The sequence below is a fragment of the Dermacentor andersoni genome, chromosome 1 (assembly GCF_023375885.2).
Source record: "Dermacentor andersoni chromosome 1, qqDerAnde1_hic_scaffold, whole genome shotgun sequence".
NCBI lineage: Eukaryota > Metazoa > Arthropoda > Arachnida > Ixodida > Ixodidae > Dermacentor > Dermacentor andersoni.
In genome coordinates, this window is record NC_092814.1 from 7717543 (window position 1) to 7737068 (window position 19526).

At 45.1% G+C, this 19526-nt stretch overlaps 1 protein-coding gene across 8 annotated transcripts in view; it reads left to right on the forward strand.

Annotated features, from left to right (window-relative positions):
- LOC126544208 (carboxy-terminal domain RNA polymerase II polypeptide A small phosphatase 1-like) overlaps positions 1 to 19526 on the forward strand; it is a 255492-nt gene that overhangs the window by 198028 nt on the left and 37938 nt on the right. For 4 of the 8 annotated variants that reach the window (XM_072286050.1, XM_072286048.1, XM_072286051.1 and 1 more), the window contains one exon: positions 2695 to 2799. In XM_072286050.1, the coding sequence (XP_072142151.1) occupies positions 2695 to 2799 (105 nt within the window). Of the gene's footprint in view, positions 1 to 2694; positions 2800 to 10880; positions 10933 to 19526 lie in introns of all 8 variants that reach the window. The other 4 variants (XM_072286049.1, XM_072286052.1, XM_072286056.1 and 1 more) reach the window with 2 other exon arrangements.

Sequence of the window (19526 nt, forward strand, 5' to 3'; positions counted from 1 at the left end):
TTCGACAACACTGTGCTAATTCTACAGTTCGAGTGTCAGTGTTCATGCACCGTCACGTCTGCGCCATTGACAAAGGTCTAGGAACAAAATTCAGTGACCCTACCATGCGTTTAGACCATTTCTAAAGTCAGATAGCCCAAATTGAGCATGACCAGCCCAAGGAAAACGCCGGGGAAACACCAGCTTGTGTTGACGTGCCATTTTGACAATCTGACTCGCCGCTGGCGATGCTTGGATTTTTCGTGTTTTTGGCAAGTTATCAGTCGATTGGCACCATCAAAAGTGCAATGAAGCTGGGGGTGGTGTTTTATTGTGACGCAGGCTGATTATAGCGAGCGGCAAGCAAATTTCTGGACCAGCTACCCCAAAGTTGTTCTCCCGATTTGTTAACGTACTAGCTCCTCGCGTCGAACATGGCACTTTTAATCAGAGGGACACTTCTTTTATGCTTTTCAGCATGTTTCAGTGTCAGAAGTGCTCTTTAGAGCAGTAAAACTTGGCTCATCGAGCACACCCCATGGAATGCTACGGCAGAAGTCTGCTTGTGGTCTTTTGGCCACTTTTCAGTATCCAAAAGAGCACGGTTTTCTGGCATCGCAAAGCATCAGGAAAACTTCATTTTCGTGTGGATTCTATCACGGGGGACACCAGCGATGCGATGGCGACCAAGATTAACAGTTCAGGCGCGCTGCACCATGGAATTTGACAGCTTCTGTTCGTTCCGCAGTAAACAGCTGGGAGCACTCGGCACTTACTTGGTACCCTTTACTAGGCGGTCATCAGTCATGGGTTTGGTATTTTTGTGGCCTGTTCTGTGCCTGCATGAGACTTAGTTTGTCGGTTGTATTAATTTGACACTGCATGCGCAAAAGGATTGCCGCCGCCGAGTGGCGATGCCTTCTCTCTCCACTTCCCTCTAAGTGGGTTAAGCTCTTTGTGTGCTTCGGGTAATGTGGCTTAAAATGCATGCGTTCGGACCAGGACCGAAAGACATTTCGAGTAAAGCAATTTCGTTATAACGAGGGATTACTGTATACAGAAGGCTACTTGAATCTGCAATTTTCATCAGCAGTATGGCAAGGACTGCTCACTGGGCCCTGTTGTTTGTAACCAAGTTGTGAAAGGGAGCGTTCTGTTGCATTTGCTTTTTTTTAGAGGTTTGGTAATTGCCAAAGCAATAACATCAGGTTTGCAGCAGAGGCTCTGATCATGCTGTGCCTTCTCCCATTTGGGCTCAAATGACCAGTGGCAGGGATACAAGCTCCTCTGTGGATGATGGGTTGTGGACCTAAGTTTGAATGTTCAGCTGTTTTTAGCACTCGTTAGTGTAGTACTTGCAGACATGCGATCATCCCTGTGTGACTTGTGCACTTCACTTGTTTGTAGTGCCCAAGTCTGGCGACTGTTAAACTGGTCCTCACAGCAACAACTGGGTGCAGGTTCTACGATTTATGCAAGTCCAGCCCACTTTAAAACGTGACATCGGCTACAGTGCAGCAGAGTTGGTGTATGAAACAATCAGATAATACTTCTTAATGTGTAAGACTTAACATACGTGGCCAGCTGGAACTTCGTGCCATGTTCATGCATTATTGTAAACAATAAAGGGAAAATTAGACATCCACCCGTTCGTAGCAATTGCTTTCCTTTCCTTCGAGTTGTTGACAAATTCGACTTCGCCCTGCCACCTGCTAGCCGCCTGGTTAGTTCAGATGGTAGAGCGGCTGCCCCGGAAAGGCAGTGGTCCTGGTTTCGAGTCCCAGACCAGGACAAATTTTTCTTCAACTGCGAGGCTTTTCTTTCGAGGAACCCGTATGGGTTTGCTTTGTAGCAATTGCTATGAACAGGTGGATGTCTAATTTTCCCTTTATTAATTACCTCTCTCCACCTTGTGGGCCTCCACAGAACTATTTCATCAAATTATTGTGAACATTTTGCGTCTTGTGGCACGATGCAGCGAATCGATATGGTATGACTATTGTGACAAGCTGCTCACATGTGCAGCCATCAAGGTTGCCTTGCCTAGTAGCGGTCACACTACCCGCTGCAGTGGACGGGAGCGTAGCGTGCTACTGCTCCCGTGTGCCCTTCTGGAAAGAATAAAAATGTGCCAGCAGGGGATCCTGCATTGTTTTTTAAAAAAACCTGCATCTCGGGCAACGGAGGACACTGCCATTCGACGTAGGGGCAGTAGGATCGAGGATTGCTTATGCAACCAAAAATAAGTGTTGTATACTTGGGGATGCCTGTCCCGTATCCTACTGACATTGCCGACATTTTCGCAGAGAAGCTGGCAACCAGTGATGCAGAGATTTGTGCACATGGCTTGCCTTACAAGCATACATCATTCAAAGACGATTTCACTGCATTGAGCATACATCATCATCGCACCAGTAGCAAGCTCATTTGAAACTAAGTCGGTGTCGTGAGCTCACTTGAAGCATGTTTAAGCGAACCTTTTACTTTGAAGGCTTCAAAATTTCAGTCACAGTTCATAATGTAATCCTTTGAATGCTGCATAATTTGGTGTTTGGTGTTTAATCTGCTGAGAGATATGTTTCGTCTTGTATTACAGCTTTAGCCCACTGAAAGTTTACTTAGGATATCCAGGGTTTGGGAGCTTACTCACGAAGATATAGTTGACAATCACCCAAGTGTTGTTAGGATGTATCCCAACGTCTGTGATCCTTACAGCGTTTTCCACCTGTGCAGGACCTTGGTCGACTGGGCCGGGACCTGCACCGGGTGGTGATAATTGACAACTCGCCAGCCTCGTACATCTTCCATCCCGACAATGCAGTGAGTACTTGCATGCATTGCTCATGGTGGCAGAAATAAATGTGCAGGACTCTAGAAGAACACCATCTGGGTGTGAGTCTTGGAAGAGAAAAGCTTTCCTTCACAACCATTCAAGGTTGTGTGGAAACAATAATTCAGTACCGGCTTTCTCAACTGAATGCCGCTGAGAATTAATATAGAGGGCTTTATGTCAACGGCTATTTTTCTATGTTGCCTATGTAATTTATATTTTTAATTGGGCACAAATTTGCTAACTTAACACTGCCGCTCCCAAGATAACTTGTTGAGGACTCATTTTGTGGTTTCAGCCTACCTTTCCCACAGTAACTTGTTGAAAAAAAAAGAAAACATTGCATACCCATTGTACGAACTATGGAGAGCTGATCTAAACAGAAAAAATTTGTAAGTTCAAATTGTGACAGCAGGTAGAGCATGTCTCAATGCTCTCTGAGAGTGGCTAACCTAACTTTGTCTCAGCATGGCAGCCATGACGAGACAAGCCAGCGTGGCAGGTCCATCTGCAAATGGAAGAAACAAAGAATTGATGAAATTTTCACGAATTCTGAAAGTGACAATAATGAATCAGCTTCTCTGTAGCATGAAGTGTTTGCTGTACTTGTTGGGGTTGGGTAGCGAGTAGGCCTGGTCTGCTCGAGCACAATAAGGCAACTTGGACAACTGATTTGAGCACAATGACAATATATATATATATATACCGGGTGTTCAGGGTAAATGTGATAGTTAGCATAATTAGATACAAATATGCATTGTCAATAGAATTAGGCCTCGATATAACGAAGTCATTAAAATTGGCACTTTGCTTCGTTATGTAAATCAAATCAAAACTTTATTCATCTCCAGAAGAGAAAGAAATTTCACTTTTTATGCAAATATAGACAGTTGCCGATGCATCTTTTTTACACAGAAGGAGCCGTAGAATTTTTCAAATTGTTGGGCAATTGGAAAAAGCAAATTTGGACGAGAAAAAAATATAATTTGTTCAAATTTGAAAAGTCAGCTACGAAAGATAAGCTTTCGTGCTGTGTTGATGATATATTTACATTGGCGGTAAGAAGTGAAGCCAGCCACATTTTCGCATCCACTCCGCCCCTGTGGCTATTGTGACGCTATCATGAAAAGTGCCGGCAGCGGGAAGCGAGCAATTCATCTGCCTCTCACTTCAGTGTGTCTCCAAAACTCGAGATTACGCAACCTCCAGCACTAAACGTGCCGGAAGACAGTGCACACGATGTTGCACCATCTCAGCTCGCCTTAACGCGCGAACTGCATATACGCTGACAGTCACGTGCAGCCTTGGCTGGGCTAGCAGGGGAGCCCCGCTCCCCTTTGTCCCGCGGGAAGAAGGTAATCATCAAGCCGTCATTCTTCTCCACTCACAGAGCGCAGTAGGATCTTTTCACGCTTAGACGTTGTATGGAATGTGACACTGCTTCCTGCGGCTTGCGATTTGAGAGGTGCGTTTTTAAGCAGCCGCATGCACAAGTTTTCAGTTATTGCATCAGTATTCCTTCCTGATGGCAGTGAAATTTTGTTATACAGTCGACTCTCGTGACAACGGATCCTGATAATCCTTCAAAAAAATGTCGATTTTAACTCAAGTCCGTAATATCAGAAATCGTAATATCCATCATTAGAGGCCACCGCGGAAATGCCAAAAGATTGTCCAACAGTTGCTGCATGTTTCGACTACCGCCAGAACGCCGCAAGACATTGTCAGATAAAGAAAAGGGGGGAGCCATTCACGAGGACATGCATATGTACTTTCCACAAGTCTGGCAAAAAAAAAAGTTGCATGGAGTGCACTGCTGCCTTCACCTATGCAGCTAACATCAATTTGTTCTAACATATTTATACCAACGCACCTGCCCGAGCTCCCAGTATTTTATATCGCGAGCTCGGGCATCATGCACCTGCATCAAAAGTGCAGACTCAACATCTGGGTATGTTGCTTCACGGAGCCTGAAGCGTTAGGATTAATTTCCTCCAGCACTTGCTTGCCAGCAATGCCTTTGTTGTTCATAATTGAACTCGCGGTCTGCTTCAATAGTCCCATAATTTTTGTGATGTCCGCCTGCTTTTCACGCTGCACGACTGCATTCACAATCTTAATCTTGTCGGTCATATTTTGGAGGCCATTATCTCAACACTTGCGGTCTGGCACAACTCACTAGCACGGGAACACGACAAAATGGTCTCAACAAGCGATAACACATCGCGCATGATCAACATACCCTGAGACTGGCTTGGCTAGAGGCTGGGCTTGGCCAGAGGCCACCAATGTTGCCAACCGCAATTTAAACTTGCCGTGGCTTAAAGGGACACTAAAGGCAAATATTAAGTCAAGCTAAAGTGATAAATTAGTGCTTGAGAATCTCTAAGGTGTCAATATTATCAGATCCTTAATAATCGAGAAATTAAGGTGGATGCAGGACATGATTAGAGACTCCCCTGGGACATTTAAGTGCTTTCTTGATGACGAAAGCACTCCTCAGTTAAATTCTGTCACTAGTACTCAACCACTCATTGCACAAAACATCCTTGTAAAATAAGACGAAATAAAATGCTGCTTGTCCCGTTCTATTTTACTCTTACAAAAAAAGTACTCATTGAAATAACTCTGACAATGACGCGGACGGTTGAAGAGTTTCGTTTTCGCTCGACTCCGCGCCACCCACGCTTTCGCGTTTCAGTAGCTATCGCGTAGTGCTGCACTGGTTTACTGGCTTGCGAAACTTGCACAAGCTGCTAGTAGCAAAGAATTCAACTTCCATGTGATGATGCGGGATGCCCGAACGGTCTACGCCACTTGACCAAAAAGCAGCTGCAGCGGCGAATCCGCCACTCTGTCTTGGCTCGGTACCGCTGTCTGTCGGGCACCGTTTTACTCACTGATGTCAGCAAAGAGTGGTGATGGCGTATGCGATAAAAGTATTTGGACCCTTCCAAATGCAATTGTCTCGTAAATTAAGTCGTTTCTTGGCACAAAACAAGCATTGTGAGCTTTCTGGAGTCCACGTCGACTTCGTATTTGCCTTTAGTGTCCCTTTAAGTGCGCAGACACCGGCATGGTCAAGTCTGTTGTCAGCCTGTGTCGACATGACAAAAGTACGTTTTATATGCCGAATTTGAAAAAAATTGCCGCTAATTTCGTCTGCTGTAGCTGATAGTCCATTGTAGTGCAGTTAGTTAAAAGCGAACTTCATTGCATTAATAAAATAGGTAGAGCAAACTAAGGTTGAAATGTGGTCTGTTATATCCAAAAGTCTGTTCTACGCGGGCCCATTGTAATGAGCGTAGAAGTTGTTTGTAAACATACTTCGTTATATTGACATTCAAAATACAGTGTTTTATAGACAAGAAGTTGTAACAAGTTAAATATCATTATATAGAGAATTTCGTTATATCGAAGTTCATTATATCAAGGTTTCACTGTATATATTGCTTTAATTTACCTAGATTTCTTATCTTTTGTTTCTGATATAACCATCAGATCAAAAAGAACTGCAGTGGATGCAAATAAGCCACCAAAATATTATTTTCCTGCATGATGATAATTTGTGCCGGGAAGCCAAATTGCCTAATCAAAGCACTCTTAAACACCATAAGATGAACAGGACATGAAAGGCAGAGGTGCAGCAGAGACTACGAAGCCGTAGCTGAAGATGATGTTTCATGTTCTGCGTGTCATCAAGACCAAAATTTTACAAAGTCTGATGGTGTTTAGATGTTTCTCTAGTGAGCGTGATGAGATGCCTCCACATGTATTTCTACAGAGACTCTAACTAAATTAGAATGGGTATGTGGAGCTGTTGTACATTGTTGTGAAACCTTGGGTGGAGGGGTGGCTGCCAGAACCATTCCAATAAATTTTGTTTTGCTGAAGATGTTTCACCTACAAGTATTGAACACCCTGTATGCACAACACCGAGGGTGATGATACAGTGCAGTCCACTTACAACAATATCGAAAAGAATGAAAAATTCTATTGTTCTAACCGATCATCGCTATATCTGGACTGCCATAAAAAAAAAAAAAAAAAAAAAAGCTGCAGAACATACTTTTGTAGCTCCGAACCCAAATTTGACATTTGCACTAAAGAATAAATGTTGTAGAAGGTAGGCTGTGAAATCTGAGCCTTTAATTATACCTCTAAACAGTGTGTCAAGCGTTAGGCATGCTGAAATAGTCAGAAATCTGCACTTGGTTTCGTGGCAGTTGCAGGTTTACAACTGTGGTGTGCTTTGCGTCCAGCTGCTGCACAAACATTGGCGACAACCCTTTTGTGTTCACGAAATAAATAAGCAGGTTGATCGATGACGGCGCACTTTGCGTGAACATCGGGGTCATGGTCAAAGGCAGGCCATTGTCAATCTCGTCGCCTCTATTGCACAACGCCACCATCTGTATAACAATTGCCTTGTCGAAGATCTTTTTTGCAGAATGAGGCAGCACCATCTGCACTCAGAAACTCCTCCATCTCCATTGAAGCACCACCTGTTTCATCGTCAATAGCGCCGTGCTTTCAGAGCTCAGTAATGTCAGCGGCTTCCACCGTGTTTGTTTCACCATCATGGGGATTTCGCTCTGGTGCACAAAGCATGTCTTTCTGAAAGAGAGTTGTTTATGATGGAAGAGGGTACCCAATCCTCTTTCTGTTGATCAGCATGGCCACTGGTTCCAACATCCACGATTGTGGTGCTCCCGGTGCAGAATCGACGATATTGTCAATTGCGTGAGTTCATGCTTTTGAGTTTTGCGAAATTTGCAGTTTCGTCTCAAGCGACACATCTTTGCGCTTCTTTGGCGCCATCTTCTACAAACTGGGCTGCCAGGCATCTGCTGCTTTGGGGCTGGTTTAATGGTGCATTTCCACGCTTGCTGCTAGAGAGGGAGAAAGATTGTAGAAAGGGCAGGCATCCTCACTCCGTTGTTTTTTCTTCCTCTCCCTCTTAGCACGTACGTGTACTGAGCACTATCGTGGACAACGCAGACTTGAAGCAGCTGGCGTCATGTTTTGGTGCGCAGTGCCAACTCGCGATGTTCTCCGTGGCTTTCACAATTGGCGTGCAGGCGGGACACACTGTGCAGTAATGGCTGCAGATACGAACTCGCATAGGCGTACTTTTCGCCCCGTCTTGGCATCGTTCGTTTAAGGAGAACATACCAACGTAAGTGTCGAGCTCAATTTGCATGGAAAACGCCTTCCAGAAGGTAAAATTTTCATTTTTGTATTTGACCTGCAGTCATAACATATCGTTGTACAGTCGAACCCACTTATTGACCCTTTTCACAGCAATCCCAGGGGCGCTGCCATGTTTAATCACGTGGTGGCGCGTCCATTGCTTGCCTCAACTGCCTCCATTCCCTCCGCATTTACAATGGATGTGTATGACGCTGGTGTGGTTTAGCAAACCTGTCTCGGGAGATATCATAGATGGTGACTGGGTGGGCGATGCAGAGCTTTGGCCACAGCTTCAGGGAACATGCAAAAGCGTTTAGGAAGCTGATTAAGCTATGTCCAAATGGCGCGAGCAGTGTATATGGTGCTTGTTTTAAAAGCGGCGCTAGATATGTATTCCAAGCTCTCCAGAGTTTCTGCTCATGAATCAGGATTAGTGTGTTTTGCTCTTTGTTCTTTATTTGGCCAATATTTTGAAGTAGCGGCTTGTCACATTTTTGGCTCGGTAAGTTTCCTTAGTGTGGTCACTATCTGACTTTTTCTGCCTAATCGCTCGCGGGTGTGCTCAGTTCTGATAGATTTGTTCTTGCTGCGCGCAAGGCTTGAAACGGAGCCATTTTGTACATCGTAATACCTTGTAACAAAGACATATTATCGCTAGTAAATCGCTTACTCTTGTGGACCGTCGCGAAACATTCAGCTTCGACCATTCATGCGCTATCTGTGTAGTCCGTCAATTATTTTGTATATATGGTACGCGCATATTGAAGTATGCGCCCATTCATTAATTGACACGTTGGCGATAGAGTTGTAAGATTCCGTGCCACTGGGGTAGATGCGTGTAGATACTGTGCACAAAATGTACGATGACAGCAAGCAGCGCTATTCCCTTTGTCATAGTTTAATGAGCGGTACTCGCTCTTGCCGACTTTCCGGGGCTGAGGCACTTCCTTTGAAGTTAAGTGATACATTGTTGGCGGATGAGCAAATTTCTGTATCCTCGAAGAAAGCCGTAAATCTCGAAGTGCCAGCAACACGTATGGACAGTTGCAGCAATGGTCCGTGAAGTTGGCTACACAGATTAATTGCATTCCTTAATAAGCCGGGCAGTATTTTGACAGCCAACTACTTCACACGCCTTCAATCCACTCGATTCAATCTGGCATGACTGGATCACAGTGCATTAGCGAAAACTCAGTTGTATTTCCAACAGCGCATCGCACAGAAGCAAGGTGGAAGCACTAATGGTTTCGTATTCGTGCGCTGTTGCTGAAGCGACATGCGGCGCGCCGCTGAAAGCACCATCTCGTTTCTTTAGAACAAACTGCTCCGTGAAAAGGGTCAGTAACGATGCTAGATATAACGATTTGTTGGTTATAATGACTACATTTCAGTGCATTTACAATTTCCCGACCCTGCCTAATAAAACTGATGATAATGAACATTCTTTAAATCTCTGTACTGTTACAACAAATGGTTCGAACCGAGTCACGGTAAAAAAAGGGCGAACAGAAATGCAACTAAACTAGGCACATGGCAGTACGCGCACCCTGCTCCAGTCCAACTGCGATGATATATGGCTTTCAAGACGAGCAAGCCACTGCTGCGCGGTTTTCGGAAGCCGCAATGAAGGTCACGTGCTTTCAAGGCAAACCTCCAGGAATGAGGCTAACAGCATAAACACCATGACATGGGGCTTGCACTGGCGCGATATTAGATACCATAGTGTCACTCTCGTTCTTGTGCAAATGTCCATGCGGCACCACATGCATTCTGGCTGTTTCAACAATTTGGAACTATCATCTATGTCCTTTCACCATGGGAACAACAGTGTTCCTGTCAATGCAGCCCAAGTCTGTGAGAACGCTGCACTACGCACTGCCACCACGCAGTATTGCAAAGGATGGGCGGTTACTGTGCCATTGTCACAGTTCGGCAGCGTTTACACATAGCTGATTGCTGGTCATGGTGATGTACGTTTTACCTTTCAAGCATTGAATTTTTTTTTCACACGGACTGACATGGATAACTTAATTTTACGGTTCTTGTGCGGCTGATTTATAGTTGTAATGCAGAGACCATGATGTCTGAGACATCAGAATGGCGGTATGCTGCAATAGTTTACGCTTCCAGCCGACTTGAATGGTTCGCTCTCTTGTGCAGAATGCCGTGATGCCCCATTGGTAGTAAAATATATCACAAGCTCTCGAATACAATATGGCAGCTGCGCTTGCAGTTTCAAAATAACAAGTGATGGGAAGCAAGCGCTATTTTGAAAGAGCCATAGGACGACGCATTTCATTCTTTAGATATACGTGTTTGCCAGCTAGGTGCGCGAACAAAAAATGAAGCTGCAAATCTGGTTTTCGAACCAAAGTGCTGCCGAATTGTAACTGCTTCAGTGTAGTTAAATTTGAGTTCTTGTAATGTCCATATATAACGAACTAATGATATAACACCCACTTTTCATGCAAATAAAGAGTGCGTTATGAATGGGTTTGACTGTATTTTTTCTTTTCTTATTTTTTCTCATAGCTTGAATGCAGAAGTTGATACTTTTAAAACGACTAATCATTATAGCATTGCCATTTGTCGGGCGTGTTGGTAAACTGACTTGGAAAGCATATTTAGCACCAGCGAACAAGGACAGAAGGGAGACAACACCACAATGCGCTAACTTCAACAACTTGATTTTCAGGAAACACCCCCCTGTTTAACCCATGCACAGTGGCACCACCTCATCCAAATCTTAACCTTCCAAAAAAGCCGTCTCCTTATCTAACAAGTTGACCGAAGGGGCACTAACACGCATATCACTATTTCGACAGATAGCCTGAGCCTCAATAATCTCTCGCACATCTTTATCTTTGTGCTTTGCAAGAACCTGGCACCCGGCAGGATCCATACACCGGTGCACAGCCGCATTCTTGACAGTGAGTTGACAGATGACCGTATTGCTTATTTTTCATGTTTAGGCCATGTTCTCTTAACCAGTCATTAAGACACCTTCCTGTCTGTCCGATGTATTTTTTCCCACAGGATAGCGGGAGCTCATAAACAACAGCTTCTACGCAACCCTACTGGTGCTTTACGATGATTCGTAGAGCATCCAACAGCTGGCTTACAGTACGGGTCCGCTAATCAACATATTTTCGCGAGCTTTTCTGGCACTGAAAAGACCACTTTTGTGTCCACCCGGCTAGCCATTTTCTTAAGACTATGTGCCGTTCTATGTAGGTAGGGCACTACCACTATCTTCCCTCTACGTTCCGTCCGTTGATTTGCCGCGTCCTGAATTGTGCTATCTGAACCACTCCTTTTTAGCCGCCCCTCTACGACCAAAACTAGCACCGACTCCGGAAACCCTGCTGCTGATCCTTCATGACCTTCATGACTGATCCATAAGACTCGTATAGATCTTGTGGTGACAAGATTTCTATAATGCATTTTCAAAGCACAAGTTGGCAATGCTCCTCTTGACGAGCTTCGAGTGGGCTGATAGTCACAGCAACAGGGGCTTATTAACTCTAGGTTCATACTCCCAACATGTGTGCCGTTCCATGAACTTGCGCTGAATATCTAAGAAAGGCAGCACGTTATCAGTCGGCTCTTCAAGCGGGAGAGTAAGTGGGCTAAGGCCTGCAGAGAAAACTTCGTAAAGCTTGCCTACTGTAGAACTTGCGCCTGGTTCGAAAAGGACTAGATAGTCATCAACGTACCTGACAACTTTAACCACCCTGTGCTCCGACAAGTACGCAACAAGGTACGCGATCATTATAACTGATATATAATTATATGTGGTATCATTTGTGGGTACGCGTTACTCTCACGCGTCCCCTGATGTTGTTTTCCCCGCATGGCGCCCATCTCCTGTAATCCGGCTTCGCCGCATGGCTTTACGGCAGTGCTCGGTGTGGTTGCTGAGTAGTAGGAGAGATGGCAAGAGGGTTGCGCTGCTAACGCCATCTAACGGCGGGGTTACTTTGGCGCAAAAGGGAGAAGGCTGTTCCTCTTTGGCTCATGGTCAGAAGCGGCGCGGACGTTCTGTGCATGCTCCAATTCGTGGGTGCTATAACGTAAAGCTATTCCAAACTTTTCTATTCCAATTCTGCAATCAGCCTTGCACGATTGGTCAAAAACTTTTTGGACCACCCCCACTTCACCTGTCTGTCATGTGACATCACAAAAACGATAGCTCTCAATGTGGCATCACTTGTACACACTGATTAATTATGCATGATTCGACCCAACAAAAGAAAAATAATTCCAATTCGATGCCTTTTCGTCATTAACCCTCTGCTATTGGTCAAAAGATTTCAGGCTGCACCCACTTCACCTGTCTGTCACTCGACGTCACAAAACCACGAAAACTCATTGCATCAGAGTGACGTTTGCGTTAACAATGCATTAATATGCCGAACAAAACTGGATTTTTTTTCTTAATAGCTAGAGACTGTTCTATTCCGAAAGGAATAGAAGGTAGCTGCCGCCGATCGCTCAGGCACTGGCTACTCGCACCTGCCGGAGAGCATGGGTTTATTCGCGTATAACAAGACATTTTGCGTGGCCGTACAATGTTACTGAGCCCTTTCGGGACGCTTACGACATGGCTCTGCCAACTCTTTTTTTTGCTAAGGATCTGTTTTAGCTAAATTTTTAACTGTCCGTTGCACGCCACCACGGTTTTAGACAAGCCACCGCAAGCTAACTAAGGGAAAGTGGACCAATCACAGACACCGGCACCTCCCTCTTCATCCAGTTATCTATTTTCAGTGCGCTGGCTTGGCCCCACCGAAACTCTCTCCACATGAGCATGCTCCTCGCCTCTTGTCAGCCAATTAGAAAAAACACTCAGTGTAGGCAATGCTATTCGTTTTGAAAGCAAACAAAAATGGCCTCCCATAAACAAGGAGAGCATTTGATTGGGATGCTCAGGCAACGCTGCAGGTTACCACCTGATGCTTGCATCGGCAACTACATAAATTAGACGTCAGGAAATTAAAATAACAACATATAGGAATAGTTTTATAGAACCCCATGCTTCTAGAGACTGTCTCACAAGACCTAAGAGCAGGACACCGGAACAGACGAACACGATCGTTTGAAGCACCACTGTTTGCGTGCCTGTGCACGCGAACGACCAGGCATTAGTGTCCAGCATGGGGCAAACTTGTTCACTCGGTATCCAGTCGCAGTGAGGCAGACTTCCTAGATTTCTCACGTGCCCATCGGCATGTTCTGTGGATAGCAATTCGGCTAGCAGGCATTAGTGTATGAAAGGTGCAATAAGTGCCCTTGTGATTGCACTACAGTAAAACCTTGTTATAACGAAACGGAATACAACAAACTAATGGATATAATGAAGCAATCGTGATTCCTCTTGAAACTCCAATAGATGCCCTTGTATTGAAAACTTCGTTTTAATGAAGCTAAAATTTCCTCGCAATCGGTATAACGAACTTTTTTAGAGCGCAGCTCTTTGGCGCCCGTTCCGGCGTTTCACGGCGCCGTCGTCCCTCGCCATAACCAGCTCCGTAGCCGGTGCCAGCGCACTGCTCTAGCTGCGCGCACGGAGCGAGCCTTGCTCTCTTCGCTCCTCCTCCAATGCCACCCATGTGCGGCAGCAATCAGAGTGCCGGCTCAGTGGTGGCTGATCTCGATGATGTGCTGCAGCCAAGCCGAAACACATAGCCGCCGTTCACCACTACGTGTACCCCATCCCCCTCCTCTCCTCTGTGGCGACGACCGTGCGAGAGCATGCGACGACCGTGCGAGAAGAAACATATCACACCCACATTTTGCCTAACACAAGCGGACTTCCTTCCAAAATGTTTTCACAAATTGAAATCGGAGTTTTTTATTTTATTTTTTGAAAATGAGTTTTCTTTAACTAGTTTATTTAACTATGTTTTTTTCTTCTGTTGTATTTCATGTAGGTAAATAATATTTTGCTGAGATGTTGACAAAATAGAATATGTTTCACACTTCTTTTCTGCTTTCTGTGTGAAATAGAAAACCTGCCAAGACGCATTAGTTAAAAAATTTTCTGATTTGGGCCACGTTTGGAATATTTTTACTTTTTTTTTTTCGTTTGTGATCAACATAATATAACACGTGGAACTAATTTACTATGAAGCATATTAAAATGAGCAGACAAGTTTTTCGACACAACGTTTTTAGTTAGCATTTAATTTGGCTGCGAAATCGGAAAATATTCTGCTAAGCAATAGGAGGATGCTCGCACCGCCACCATCAAATATTTTCTTGGCTTGCAAGACAAAACAAATATATTAAGTGAACATGCATGTTAGATCTGTCGTGGAATCACCCAGTTTTACCCAGCTGCAGTTACTTGATGTAACAGCAGTTATGGTAAACTGAACTGTGGCACTGCTACATGTTTTCATATATAGCAGTAAGGACGATCACAGTAATCGTCCTTGTTTCAGAGGTTTAGCAATTTATCAACAATAAAAAGCAGCCTTTTGTGGCCGAAAATTGAATGGATGGTATTTAATAAATAGTTTCGTTTTATTTAAAATGTGCCAAGTGTTTCTTTTTTTGAACTTGAGAGCGAAAATCGACGTCAGTCTTTCAACAGTGGTTGCTGTTGGCTTCGTAGCCGTGTTTTCGACTGCCATTAGCCCGAGGTTCTCGTCGAGTGAACGGTGTAATGGGTGGCTGAACAGGTCAAGCAGTCCAGTGTGGTTTTCCCTCATTAGTGCACGACAGTGATTACCGGGCGCCATGGCGAGGAATGAGCAGCGTGCTAGTGTGTACCAGGTTGATGAGACAGCCACACCTTCCAGCTGGCAGCTTCGGGAGAACTGATGGCGCAGCATTGTTTTGAACAAAGTGGACATGAGGACGACGAATTCCGGGTAATGATCGGCGTGCTACAAGAAATTCTTCATCCACGTTTTATTCAGCGACTGCATATACTTGAAGAAATCAGCGCAGTGGAAGAGGAGCGACAACACACTGAGAATTAAACTTCAGAGTGACCCACATTCAGGTATATCCTCAGTGTGGGCAAATGCATGCAGTGTCAAGACACTGCCATGTGCAAAGCAGCTCCCCTCAACAATCTTGTGGCTTCTATCGCCTGGCGTCACAGTGCACCTGTCGACAGCTTAACAGCTGCACTTGGAAGCTGAGCGGAATAGCAACCACTGGCACTGTGTATGTCAAACAAAAAACACCTCACATAAAAGTGTGTCACCTGACAGCCGGCCAGCAAGAAGCATCTTTAATTGAACATTCATCTCTCACAGCACCTAGTACAATATATATGGTTTACTGTAAATGAAATAGATGGTAATCGTGCTTACGCATGACCTTGAATCTAACCAGCCTGTATTGCTCTCTCGCAGGCTGGGATGGGTTATATGCAACAAATCACAAAAAAAAAGGATAGCATGTTTACAGGCAGCACACTGCTTCATCAATTTTCACCATAGTACTCTGGCATCATCATCATCATCACCAGCCTGTTTTATGTCCACTGCCGGACGAAGGCCTCTCCCTGCAGTCTCCAATTACCCCTGTCCTGCGCCAACTGATTCCAACTAGCGCCCACGAATTTCCTGATTTCATCGCTCCACCTAGTCTTCTGCCATCCTCGATTACGTTTCCCTTCTCTTGGTACTCATTCTGTAACCGTAATGGTCCAACGGTTATCTAACCGGCACATTACATGACCTGCCCAGCTCCATTTTTTTCTCTTGATGTCAATTAGAATATCGTCTATACCCATTTGCTCTCTGATCCAAGCCGCCCTCTTTCTGTCTCTTAACGTTATGCCATACTCTGGCAATATCTCATATAATCTGGTATAGCACACTGAAAAGCATGCACGCTTATACGCAAAGCCGGCTGATGGTAATAAGCCATTAGTAGTTGTAGTGTAATGGTCAAAATAGCTGATTACTTCCAAATTTTCCTCAACAAGGTCAGTCATTGATTGGCAGAGATCCGAGGAAAGAATGAAGCTGCAAATAAAATGGCCCTTTACACATGTTATTGTGCTACAATGTCGCAGCTTTCTGCAAAGAAAGTTTTCTTGAATGTATGAAACTCTGCAGCATAGAAATATACATATCTGCAGTGTTGCTACATTATCAAAGGTGAAAACGTGAAAAACAAGCTGCCAAGTGCACTTGAAAGGATTGAAGTGCCGACTGCACCTCAAGCCAGGGGCAGTAAATTCGCAAAACGAAAATAGCGCAGCAATACAGGAACAGCACATTCAAAATGTAATTTTTAACACATTGGGCATTCTACAATGAATCTATCCATTTATTTTCGATATCTTCATTGCTCCGGAGAGCATCACTGAGGGGAGTGGTACATAGAATAAAAATACACAATCAATATGTTTAGAAAAGCGCAAACCAGACACAAACAGAGGCACATGACCCAGTGCCTATGAATGTGTGTTCTGCGTCTTTTCGTCCGTGTCTGGTTCGTGCTTTTTTAAATGCAGCTTGAAGAAGGGGAGAACGGGCCAGTATCTTATTAATACGAAACATATATCTGTCAGGCTGTCAGGTCAGCTTTAGCATGAAGGAAATGCCACGATTCGTAAATGAATGTCTACGCACTAGAAATACACACATTCTTCCTGCAGCACCGATATACTTGCATGTGTGTTGCGAGCGTAGCTTTAGCTTTAGTCGGCTAAACGTGAGCTGACGATAAATCATTGATACAGCCCAGCAGCGTTGAACATGCGTAGAGCAATTCATAAAAATGATCCCACAAGGTCAAGAACAGTGCCATTTTGCCAAAACCTAGCCCAGAAATGTTGCTCATCATTCGTTTAGAAGTTGTTGGGCGAGTTGGTGCATATTAGCAAACATTTTTTAACTGTCCGAATAAATGGTCACAGAGAGAGCACACGAGGACAGGCACAGTCCTTGTGTGCCCTCTCTGCGATTGTTGATTCGCACAGGGAAAAAAAAATTATATTTGTAGTTTATAACATGTTGCCGCAGTGTTGTGAAGGTGGAGGCATAACGGTTCTGCGCCAGTGCTTAAATGTCACACAAATTGCCGAAAAAATTCATCGTTTCGTTACAAATGAAAAAAATAATACTCAACGACTGAATTTTCGGACAGCCAAATTTTCGGACATGCCAGAAATTTCGGACGTCTTCGCGGCACCGCCACGAGCCCCATAGAATCAATGTATAAGGACATCTGAAGTTTCGGACGCTCGAACCCCCCGACGTACAATTTTCCGGACTTTTTGGCTCCTCGCACAGCGCCCTTGCGAAGCAAATCGACTTGCAGCCGAAGCATATGTTCCATATGCTTCGGCCATTAGCACGCTGGCTATGTTCATCGCCGCAAATGGCGGCGCTATATAGGTGTTCTGTGGCGCTATTTCGTTTGTTTGTGCAGGCCACGTTTTGGCTAGCGTGGTGTGTGGTTGCGCTGTTGTGTCAAGTGTCACGGCCGCTCGATGCAAAGCAAGGTGCGGCCAGCTACGTCGCGCCGCGGACAATAGGCGGGCGCGTCTCGGCCGAGTTTACAGTTGCGACCGCTTTTCTTTGTGAGGGCGCCACCGGTCGGGGATGCTTTCGCGACTTCGCGCCGGGGCAAGCGGGCGTTGGTTCTCGCGTCAGAACGTGTTTGCCTCATGCTCTATGTACTAATCTCGTGCTTTTTTCGTGCATGTGTGTGAACAAGTTGGTTCGCGTCAGAACGTGTTTGCCTCGTGCGATATGCATTAATCTCGTGCTTTTTCGCGTGCGTGTGTGTGAACAAGTCGGTTCGCGTCAGAACGTGTTTGCCTCGTGCGGTATGCATTAATCTCATGCTTTCTCGCGTGCGTGTGTGTGAGCAAGTTTGCCTGTGCTTGCTGTGCTTTGTTAAGGCTCTTCGGTGTGCGTGTGTGCCATAGCCAGCCTCGTTCATGCGGCGCGATGCCACGCAACTGTTGTGTGCCACTCTGCGACACAAATGCCAAAAAGGACCCGACTGTGAAACATCACAAGTTCCCATGCGACTTGGAGCGTCGAGAAGCGTGGCTAAGAAATATCCCTCGCCAAGGAGTGTCGGGAAAATGAAGCAAGTGGGAACTGAGCGATAGATCTCTGGTATGTTCCCTGCACTTTACAGAAAGTGACTATAAAACGAACACGGAACTTAGGCTCCTGCTTCCGAATGTGGTACCGACCGTGTTTTGCAAATATCCACAGTACCTGCAGAAAGAGAATGTGCAGCCCAAAAAAACGCCATCGAGGAAACTTTACTGATCACACAGTAGTTGAGGCAAGCGATAATTGCAGCAGCTCAGGAGAAATCCCCGACATCGAAAGTGCCTTGCAGTTTCTCAGCGACGAGGTGGAAGCTCTAGTTCCAGAGACTGCCTTAGAATCATGCTCTGAACGTAGTTTTTCTGTTGACCAGGCCTGCCAAACTACATTAGATATTGTGGACGTCCTAGAACAGTCAAAGCAAGCAGTCAAGAGATTGAAAAAAAAAAAAAAGTTGCCCGTCAAGGAGAAGAGTTGAAAAAATTGCAGTCTGAACGGGACGAAATGAAAAACCGCCTCTTACTTTATAAAAACAACAACGAAATTTAGTTCTTTGTTCAGGTATTACAAAGAGCGGAAAAATGAGACAAAGCTGCTGTTTTTATCGGCAACCAAGTGGCCACTTCAGGGGAAAAAAAACCTAGGGGAAAAGAAAACCTGCCTACAATGAAAGAATACTGCAGGAATGTGTTTTATGGAAAGCGTGCTCAAATAAAGGGTATGAGCATGTTCGAAGCAGAGGCCTTTTGAAGCTTCGTTAAAAGGGACGCACTCCTTAGATAGTTTCTAGCATCACTCAATATGCTCCGTTTTCATGAGAAACAATCTACTGATGATTATTTGCAATGATAAGCGTTTTTATTTCATCTAAGTTAGTTTGAATTACTTGGGAAACACGTACAAGTTCTCCCTATGTAAAGTTTTTACTTTGCGTACGTGTTCACGAGAAGTGAATAAAAGTACTGATAGATTGCTTCAAGCAGAACCTCTCGATGGAAGTACACCAACCGGTCGTGCATCGTACGGGCAACCGTCACAGATAGCGTTCAGGCGTATTCTAGAACAGATTTCCACCCCTGTGACAATCTGTTGGCGTTTGTGGCGTAATCAGCACTTCCAATGACGACTTAAAAGATTTTTTCTGCAATTTCCAAATATAAAACGCATTATTTACGCCTTGACTGGAGTGGAGATCGCGCGTGCCGACGCAGCTGTGAAGGCGCTCTCTATCAGCAGCCATCCCCGAGCGGTGGCGCCGCAGCGGGCACAGCAGGCCGCACCTTGTGCTTTTGGATCGAGCGGCCGTGCAAGTGTGCTCTGCGACGCTAGGCCTAGGTGCTTCGACGCTCGTCAGCGAACTCCACTGTTCACAACTTGAGGATTTCGCTTGCCTTCGATGGCCCCCACTTCGTCTTCGTCGTCCTCGCCGATGGCATCGAAGTGCAGAAAGCAGTACCGTACCCACGGAAATAACTTTTGAACAG